Source organism: Mus pahari, unplaced genomic scaffold (assembly GCF_900095145.1).
Source record: "Mus pahari unplaced genomic scaffold, PAHARI_EIJ_v1.1 scaffold_11731_1, whole genome shotgun sequence".
Classification (NCBI taxonomy): domain Eukaryota; kingdom Metazoa; phylum Chordata; class Mammalia; order Rodentia; family Muridae; genus Mus; species Mus pahari.
Genome location: NW_018391644.1, coordinates 1,783 through 12,666, shown reverse-complemented (window position 1 = coordinate 12,666; position 10,884 = coordinate 1,783). Strand labels below are relative to the sequence as shown.

The 10,884-nt window shown below is 39.0% G+C and overlaps 1 protein-coding gene across 1 annotated transcript; it reads right to left on the bottom strand.

Moving 5' to 3' along the window:
- Positions 1–5,690: 5,690 nt before the first annotated feature.
- On the bottom strand, positions 5,691–9,762 carry LOC115063291 (guanylate-binding protein 1-like). The gene is made up of 3 exons (XM_029534610.1): positions 9,703–9,762; positions 8,553–8,746; positions 5,691–5,908 (listed from the first exon to the last, which is right to left on the bottom strand). Coding segments are annotated over exons 1-3 (303 nt in total). The 5' UTR covers positions 9,704–9,762; the 3' UTR covers positions 5,691–5,800.
- Between the last annotated feature and the right edge of the window lie 1,122 nt (positions 9,763–10,884).

Here is a 10,884-nt window from a genome sequence, read left to right as displayed (position 1 = left end):
ATGCATATGCTTAAGTTAGATGAGTTATGTGTGAGAAAGGGCATGTGCATTAGGGAAATTGAATGCATGACTTAATCTATCTTTCAGATTAGAGAGCCAAATAAACTATGGCCATAGTAGCTGCCCCTGCCTTCTTTTAGATCCATTCAATATGACCCAGGGTGAGACTTGGGCCATTTCAATAGCCTCACTTATATGGTTGCTGTGGATTTGGCTTGTATACTCCTCTTTCATTTGTAAGTTAGCTTCACTCTGAATGAAGCTGCCCTGCTCCTTTGGAAAGTCTGTTGAGCTTCTCTGCTTGTCACATAACTGAACTACACTACACAATGGAGATATTGTTAAGAAGTATTTCATTCTGACTCAGAGTTTTAAACTGATATTCCAATGAAGAAAATAGCATTAACTCAATTTAGGAAATGAGCTCTCAATATGTTAGCATCACCAATATCACCATCATTAACACCACCATCATTATCTCCACTGCTGCCTGTACCTCTTTATATTTGATAGCTAATTCATATTTAACAAGCGCACTCTATTTGTCCATGTAATCTAAAATCATAAGATTCCCGACAATAAAAGTTTTTCCTGTAATAATATGCATACTCTGACAAAAATTTAACAGATTATTCCATAAGCCAATGTTCTCTTTCTCTTGGATTTATGTTACAAATCTTACTTCCAGAGGAAACAAGTATTTAGAAGTTATTTAATACTATGTAGTACTTTGTATATCTAAAGACTAGAATGGCCATGATATATTTACTCTGCTTTCTATACCCCAACCCCGACCCTGCTCCCCTACCCACCCACTCCCACTACTTGGCCCTGGCCTACTCCTGTGCTGGGTCATATAAAGTTTACAAGACAAAGGGGCCTCTATTTCCAATGATGGCTGATTAGCCATCTTCTGCTACATATGCAGCTAGAGACTCAAGCTCAGGGGGTACTGGTTAGTTCACATTGTTGTTGCACCTACAGGGTTGCAGCCCCCTACAACTCCTTGGGTACTTTCTCTAGCTCCTCCATTGGGGACCCTGTGTTCCATCCAATAGCTGACTGTGAGCCTCCACTTCTGTGTTTGCCAGGCACTGGCATAGCCTCACAAGAGGCCGCTATATCAGGGTCCCTTCAGCAGAATCTTGCTGGCATGTGCATTAGTATCTGGGTTTGGTGGCTGATGATGGGATGGATTCCCGGATGGGGTAGACTCTGGATAGTCCATCCTTTCATCTTAGCTCTAAATTTTGTCTCTGTACCTATATCCTTTCATGGGTATTTTGTTCCTTATTCTAAGGAGGAATGAAGTATCCACACGATGGTCATCCTTCTTGGTTTTCCTGTGTTTTGCAAAATGTATCTTGGGTATTCTAAGTTTCTGGGCTAATATCTGCTCATCAGTGAGTGCATATCTAGTGACTTCTTTTATGATTGGGTTACCTCACTAAGGATGATATCCTCCAGATACATCCATTTGCCCAAGAATTCATTGTTTTTAATAGCTGAGTAGTACTCCATTGTGTAAATGTACCACAGTTTCTGTATCCATTCCTNTATTGAGGGACATCTGGGTTCTTTCCAGCTTCTGGCTATTGTAAATAAGGCTGCTATGATCCTAGTGGAGCATGTGTCCTTATAACCAGTTGGAAGATCTTCTGGGTATATGCCCAGAAGAGGTATTGCTGGANCCTCCGGTAGTANTATGTCCAATTTTCTGAGGAACCACCAGACTGATTTCCAGAGTGGTTGTACAAGCTTGCAATCCCACCAGCAATGGAGGAGTGTTCCTCTTTCTCCACATCCTTGCCAGCATCTGCTGTCACTTGAATTTTTAATCTTAGTCATTCTGACTGGAGTGAGATGATATCTCAGGTTTGTTTTGATTAGATACTATTGCACATGCCAATAAGATTCTGCTGAAGGGACCCTGATATAGCGGCCTCTTGTGAGGTTATGCCAGTGCCTGGCAAACACAGAAGTGGATGTTCACAGTCAGCTATTGGATGGAACACAGGGCCCCCAGTGGAGCAGCTAGAGGAAGTACCCAAGGAGCTTTAGAGTGTTGCAACCCTATAGGTGGAACAAGACTATGAACTAACCAGTACCCCCTGAGCTCGTGTCTCTAGCTGCATATGTAGCAGAAGATGGCCTATTGGACTATCATTGGGAAGAGAGGCCCCTTTGTCTTGCAAACTTTATCTGACCCAGCACAGGGGAATGCCAGGGCCAAGAAGTGGGAGTGGGTGGTAGGGGAGCAGGGGCACGGGGAGTGTATAGGGAACTTTCGGAATAGTATTTGAAATGTAAATAAAGAAAATATCTAATAAAAAATAAAATTGATATTCTCAGAAGTCAATGACAGACAGATAGCAGCTTGACACTGAACAGAGGAGAATTCAGTCCCCAAATCCATTGACACACAGACAGTATGATTAGGGATCTGATGAGAGTATAAGCCCATGAGATACAGAGGGGGTCCTCCTCTTGTGGGACTGAGAGAAGGCAGCTTGTAATTTGTTTTTCACAGCACTGGCCCATAGCCAGTCTTCTCCTGACTCTTAGGTTTCAGGGGTGTCCTACACTGGGGAGGGTGGAGAATGCATGACTCTTGCATAGGAAGTGAGGGGAGAGGCATGACTCCATGCAGTGTACCCAATATAGCAGTCATACTTTCATGTACAGGAGTCTGACAACCTGAGGTCTGGGAGATGTAGGGAAGTGAGAATTGTATTAAACTGGTGGTTTTTCTCCTGAAATAAAAAACATTCCCAGATCCATTACTATGATTCATATTGAGCTCTTTGCTTGAGGCAAGGCTATCAAATAAAGTGAGGCTAAGAATCAGGAACAATTGGAGACTTACTATGACTGCAGTATTAAGGGGAAGCATACCCAGATGCTAAATTCCTCACTGAATAGAGATTGGGAGGCCAGAGGAAACCTGTAGGACAGAGTCCTGCCTAGTGTGGCCTGAGGATCTGTGGTCCAAAGGCACATTTCTGTCTTGCCTGAGCACCTGTGGCTTTCTATGGATGTGATCTAGGGCCTGAAGGAATAAGGTTAAATATCTGGACAATGAAATGAGAATCAAGACAGACATCTAACCAACAAAAGTCCTGAGACTTTAGAGGGAGGTGCTGGCACACCAACTGTACAGACCTGTGTGCCCTCTCCAGCTGTGGGGTCTCTGTGTCTCTTTGTTTTTTAAAACTGATGAGCAGGCACATCAATACTGCATTCATGATGTTTATAATACCAAATGCAGGTAAGGTAAATGAAGGTACTCTGTTATATGGGCCAGTGAAGAGTGGGCCCAGGGTGGGGATGGGAAACCCATCCTGGAGCGCAAGTTGGGTAGAAGCATGTTAAAACTCTGGAAATCTCATCCTAAAATCAGCAGGAGTAGGATCTCTGTCCCATGCCCCATGCCTGCATGTCTCCTAGCACACACATAGTTCTGTGTCCCCATCTTTATTCCACCAGAAGAAGTGGTTAAACTTAGTCTCACCTTATAAGGTCATGTCTAGAATCACCTGGAATTCACTTTATGCAAATGAGCCTGAGCCAATGATGTACACTTAGCCAGATAGCTCCTATTCATCCCAGAAAGGTTTAAATAGCCTTTGTCCTCCCCCCTCCCAATTAAAATGAACTCTCTCTCTAAAGCTTGTCTCCTGATAATCTTTTTCATTGTGCTGATCCACTGCCTGAGGTCTTTTAAGTTCTGTATGTTCCTACCTTGCTTCCCTTCCAGGATCCAGACGTTGTGCTCTCTATCTAAAAAACAGAGTCTGCAAAACATTCTTAGGGTTTTATTGAGCCTGACTGTATTATTAAATGTCGTCTAGAAGGACAGAATCCATAGCATATATGCATGCATAATTGTAACTAACAATATGAAAAGATTTTGTTAAGATTTTGGCTTAGGTTCTAATGGGAGTGCAATATATGTGATAGGCACACTGCACTCTCATGGTCTTCACATTACTTTTATCACACCAGGACACATCAGGCCCCCTGTAGCTTTCTTGCTCTCATTTAGGATCTTGAATCTCTGCTATGTCTTTTAAAGGTAATTGCCACCCTGGTCTGATGTTTTATAGAACAGGACCACAGACCAGATCCTCAACAATATATTTGTTGACAACTGCCCATGTTTGTGGGTAGCTGTTGACCATTTATTCTACCTATGAATAATTCCATTATAGGATTTCACTGTGGTAATTTTCCCATTCAGTTCTTACCAGGTACAATGTTATCATTTCTTACCTCTGATTTTTTTACTCTTTTCATCTTTCTAGTTTTTCTTTTTTCTTTTTTTCATTTCTTGACCCTGAATATATTGCTAAAGATGGCCTTGACTCATTTTCTTCCGGCCTCACCCTCATGATCAACTAGGATTACTGGTGAAGTCATTTCATGGATTCTGTTTCCTTTTAGCTACTATGGAAAGGTTTTTTGGCTCGGTGTGGTGGCACAGAGGCAGGAGGATCTCTGTGAATTTGATGTCAGAGTAGTCTACATAGGGATTCCCTTGCCATCAGGTGTCACATGTTGAAATCTGTCTAATATTTTAACATGGTTTGTTATAAATTCCTGTATGAACCTTTATTTCACTATGTACAAATTTATCCTTAGTATATCCAGGAGCACTGGTGTGACATGCTACCGTCTCGCCAGCAAGAACGACACGACACATCAGGATCCTTCTGCAGTAAAGCTTTAATGCATCTCGAGAGGTAATGCATAAGCTACTGGAAAGCGGAGTCCCCGAGGTGAAAAACGCTCTCCCTTATATAGGAAATGTTCTCCGCCTAGGATGTGTAGCTCCCCGGTTGGCTGCTCACTATCGGCCCAGATGACGCCACAGGACAGGCAGGGCGCAAGGGATGGAAATTTACCCGGCACATGCGCAGACCGCTTGTTTACCAGTTAGAACACCGGATGCCAGTGCCATCTTGCCATGGTGATTGTGAGGGCAGCTCCCCACATAATGGGTACAGCAATGATGTATGTACAGTATCAATAGACACTCCATACTGTTCTCCATTTGCACATATTATTTGTATTTCCCCCAGAGAATTACAGAGAAGTTTATTATAAGGGTAATTCTGATGCTGAGGTCCTGTTTTCTAATTGGTTCTTGAACTGTCAGTAAAGAAAATCATGGGGCAATTGCTGGGCAAAGGGTACAGGAGGGACTTCTGTGTCCCTGGAGGAAAAGGAAGATGCAAGGAAGGAGAGAGGGGAGTTTCTATGCCTTGGAGAGAAGAGAACCAGGCACCATGTGAGGTCTGGTGAGGAGTGGTGGGTTGAGGCCACTCCTATAGACAGGTGGTCAGAGGTGTTTAGCAGGGACTAGATTCAAATGACAAACTAAAGTTGGGGCAAGTGGGAGGATCAAAACTAAGAGTACCAATAAAGGCACCTTTTACAAGTGGAAGATAATAACATCCAGCAATTGTGCCACAAGGCAATTTGAAAAGGAACAACTGTGTGTCTTTTATCAGCAGATTCAATGCAAGCTGGGAGTGAGTTGAAAGCTCAGCCACATAAATAATTATGGAATGCGTATCCTCAGTATTGTACTATTAAAGTTGGAAATCACTTCATATGGATCTATGGAAATGGCCCAGGGAACCCAGCAATTAGATTTAATTGTACAAGACCACATGCTCTTAGGCTTTGCTACCTTTATTATTTTGGATTTTATTTTGTTCTGAATATCTGAAGAGATTCAGTACAATTCGTCCCTGAAAGGAGAGAGTAGGGGAGGAACCTGATCTGATTAGACCTTTTACATCAAGAGACAGTCAGGCTTTATTTTCATATTGAGTTTCCGAATTTCTTCCTTATGTTGTATATCCTGTTCATTGATTTTTTCATTTAATTTTTTTTCTTGTTCCTGTAAGAAATAAATTGGAATTTAAAACCTGCACTGAATCACAGCACCCCAGTAAAAATTCCTGTCCATCAAGAAGGAAGTGCCAGTAATGGATGTTAAGGAAATAGGAACCCATACACACTCCTGGTTGGAGTATAAATTATATTGTTATATCTATTACAGAAGTAAATATACAGTCTCTTCCAAAAAAACAAAAGGAGAGAATTTCCCTAGTACCTAGCCCTGTCATTTCTGGATATACGTATAAAGAATCAAAGTCAACATCCTTCAGAGAAACACGTATTCTCCTGTTAATATGACACTATTCACAGCAGCCCAATTATATGATCATCCTAGGTGTTTTTTCACAGATGATTGGATATGAACATATATATATATATATATATATATATATATATATATATATATGTCTGTGTGTGTAGATGATATATATTTACATGTATATACATACACATTTACAATAATATCTTATTCCATTGTAAATGAAGATAAATTATGATATTTGTAAGTTAGTGAAAATGACATAATAAGGTTAAATATAAGAAATATGATTTGTCTCATGTGGAATTCCATGGAGAGAAGGAAGCAAAATTAATGGGGAAATACTAGGTAAAACTGGAAAAATAGGAATTGAAGAGTGATGATTAAAGAATAACAAAATGCCTTCAAATTTGATTATATGCAAATATGGCAATGTTGTAGTAAAACAATTACTCTGAACTGTTAAAATGCAGTAAATAACTAAAATAAGATAACTAATTTTTCAATAGTGATCAAACAAGTATACTTCTAAAATTTTTACATTTTCTTTTAGTGTTGTGTCTGTTGTGTTGTAGGATGTGTGAGCACACTCAAAAGTTTAAATGTCTATGTGTGTGCATGAGGTAGGGAGAGGGAAAAAGAAGAGGGTGAGGGAGAGAGGGAGGGTGAACAGGAATGGGGAATTAAGGAAAAAGGGAGAGAGGAAGAGAGAACAAATAAATATGTGGAGGTCAGAGGATAACTACATGTGTTGTTCCTCCCTTTCCACATTGCTTGAGACATGATCCTTGCGATGTTTTTCTGCTGTGTATTCCAAGCTAACTGACATGTGAGTTTCCATGGACTCCCTTTTCTATGTTTCTGTCTCTCTGTAGGAGTGTTGAAAACATAGGAATTCATGCTATTGCATCATGTTTACACATGGGTTTCAAACTCATGTTCTTACATTTGAACAAGAACCACGTTTAACCTCTGAGCCATCTTTCTGGCCTACATTTTTATTTCTTCAGTGTGGTTTGTCATAGTTTTAGTAGTCTTTTTACTCTACCATCTGAAATGTTTTGTCTACATTTATTATATCATTGTTCTATTAACCTCTATTTGACTTCTTATTCCATATTCAGAATTTTGCCTTTACAATATATCTTATCCAAAGGTTTCAACCAAATGATATGCATGTCACATATATGTAAATAGGATAGTGAATATATATTTAAAAGAGTGATGCATGATTTGCAGATTCAGGAGAGACACAAGATTGGGAAATTTTATATAGACCTGTAAGATTTGAATAGTAGCACCTAGAGTAAAGTACTGAGGTGTTCTGGGAGAGCAGCTGTGCACATTGTGACTCAGACTAAAGGCCTGGAGAACAAAATAGCATCTAAAATCAGTGCTAAGTTAAGTGGTCATGCATAGGTGAAACTACTTTTTAGGATATTCACATGCATAAAGAACTATAGAGATGGCAAAACCAAAACCACTGTCGACTGTACTAGTAAGAGAAATAGGCCAGATGTCCAACCTGGAATTGTATCTCAGTACACTTTCTATCTTTCAGGAATAGCAAGTTCTTGAATAGGAAAAAAAGAAACCAGAGCTGGTTTAGTGGAATAAAGGTGAAACATTGGATTTGGGGTACTTCGGTAGGATGATCTGAGGTGCAAGTCAGCCCTGAGCAACAGAAAGTGATCCTACAGAAAACAGTGATCTTGAAAGCCTAGTAGAGAAGTCTGGGGCCCTTAAAGGACCAATATTTAATGTGGCTGTGGTGGCTTGAATAAATTTGACTCATGAAAATGGCATTATTAGGTTCAGATTTGTTGGAATATGTGTTGTGGTTTTGGAGGCAATATGTCACTGTGTAGGCAGGATTTGAGTTCCTATGCTCAGGCATTGCTCTATGTGGAAGAGACTTTCCTCCTAGATGTCTGTGAGACAGTCTTCTCCTAAGTGCCTTTAGAAGAAGATGTAGAACTCTCAGCTCCTTTTCTAGTGCCATGCCTGACTGAATTCTGCCATGCTTCCCACCTTGATAATAATGGACTGAAACTCTGACCTTGTAAGCCAGCCCCAATTAAATGTTGTTCTTTATAAGAGTTATAATGGTCATGGAGTCCCTTAACAGCAATGGAAACCCTAACAAAGACAATGTTTAAGTACTTTGTGTATGGACTTTAGTTATACAGTTCTATATTTTGAGTAATACAAAGAATAGGAATCATAAAGTACAATCTTTTCAAATGAGACTTTGGCAGCTATACAAAGATAAAGATTTCTATACTGAAAATTCTTTTTCCTAGGTCAGATTGAATTACCTACAAATCAGTGTCCTTTGTGCATGGCCATTGGATGGGAAAATTAAGATTTTACAATGAATTACCTGAAGCTTCGTTCTGAAGATCATTTCTTGCTGTGCCATTAGCCTTCCTGTTTCCTTCGCTCTGTGTTCAGTCAATTGTATCAGATAATCTTCAAAATTTTGTTGTTTCTGGCCTATTGTCTTCAGATTTGACTCATTCAATTCCTTCAACATTTTTATTGTTTCCTCTGCAGACTCAGTTCGTGCAGATTCCACTGAGAATAAAAAAAAAAAGTCAAAAAAATGTGAAGGATTAGTATGTCACTTTTTCCTCCCTCCCTCCAATGCTTATTTATATTACTTCTTTATGGAGGAAATTCCCAGGGTCAGTATTTCTCCTCAGGTGCCCATATTTCCTGGGCACATTTTCTTACTCCAGACATGACTTTTAAGGGCGAGGACACATCTTTGTTATTCTTGTTATAGTCTCAAAACATGATATAACTGAGCCAGGACCAAGGAAAGGCTTCATTGGAAGGGGACCCGTTAGCTCTACACACTTACTTTTTACAGGGTCAAGCCTTTTCTTGACCAGGAACCATGCAGCTTCTACACAGAGAATCTAAGCTATTTCATATGACAGCATTCAAGGGGCAATTTGACAAAACTTTTTTTTTTTACACAACTAATGTAGAACAACCTTTAAAATTCAAAAAGCAATATTGTTTAAGGTTAGCAGAAACACTACTCACTGAACCCCTTGTTCACCTTGCATCTAATTTTCTCTATGTTCATGTCATTTGTAACAGATTTGACAGTGTGAGTAAACCCTTAAATCAGGACATAGGTCTAGAAATATGGTGTGAAATAGTTAAGAAAAATCTACCTTAATCATACTACATAATAGATCCCTATTTTAAATATGTATTATTATAAATTTTTATTTACTCTAAAGCAAATTTAAATGATTGAATATAGTATGCATTTAGCCATCCTTAAAACTAAGAGAAGTAAAATTAAGAGAATCTATAACTTTAGTAATGAGCATCAAAAAATTGCCTTAGTAACTCTTGTCCTTTATGCACTGTCTTTATTCTTGTGATATTTATGGACCAGTGTATGTGCAAGAATGATAAGTTCATGTTCATTGCTGTGTATGAGTTGCTGGTTGTAATTGAACCGTTGTAATAATGTGGTATCATATGGATTATATGAGTTTAAAGTTTAATACTTTTCAGGATTATTTCTCTGTTTTTTGCCTCTATATCTCGAATCTCTTTCTCATGCTTTCTTCTCTCTTCAGAGAGTTCATTCCTGAGAAGTAGTTCTCTCTCCTAAGGAGGAAAAGGATGGTTAAAGAATCATAGAAAATATGGTCTCACAGAAATAGTTTCATAAATATATAAAAATTTTCTCTTTAATTTCCCAAATTAATATCCTAATCAGACTTGAAACACTCTTTTATGTTAGGCTCCTGTCTTCTTTTAGAGCATATTACTTTCTCTTCAGGCTGATGTTTTTGGTATTCTTTCTCAAGTATTTCTGGACAATCTTTACAAGAGCTCATGGAGTTTAGAATCATTGCTAATATAGAGTTGTGCTTTGAGAAAATTGATCTAACAAAGAAAACAGTGGTGTGTAAATAGCACACTTACTTCCTCCCCCTTCTATAGTGTGGATATTCATTTCAGAATTATTGTCACATCAGAGAATTTTTCCATGATGCTCACATGCAGGTATAATTAAATCATGATATTCTGATGAGATTATTAATAAGAAGAAAATATAATAGAAGAGATCAAGATTATAGTTGCCAGACGGCAATGGCTTGTGCTGTAAAATCAAGAATTGACAAATGGGACCTCTTAAAATTGCAAAGGTTCTGTAAGGCAAAAGACACTGTCAAAGAGACAAAAAGGCCACCAACAGAATGGGAAAGGATTTTTACCAATCTTAAATCTGATAGAGGACTAATATCCAATATATACAAAGATCTCAAGAAGCTGGACTCCAGAAATTCAAATAACCCCATTAAAATGGGGTACAGAACTAAACAAAGAATTCTCAACTGAGGAATATCGAATGATTGATAAACCCCTGAAAAAATGTTCAACATCCTTAATCATCAGGGAAATGCAAATCAAAACAACCTTGCGATTCCACCTCACACCAGTCAGAATGACTAAGATCAAAAATTCAGGTGACAGCAGATGCTGGCAATGATGTGGAGAAAGAGGAACACTCCTACATTGCTGGTCTGATAGCAAGATTGTACAACCACTTTGGAAATCAGTCTGGCAGTTCCTCAGAAATTTGGACATAGTACTACTGGAAGATCCAGAAATCTCTTCTGGGCACATACCCAGAAGATNTTCCAACTGGTAATAAGGACACATGTTCCACTATGTTCATA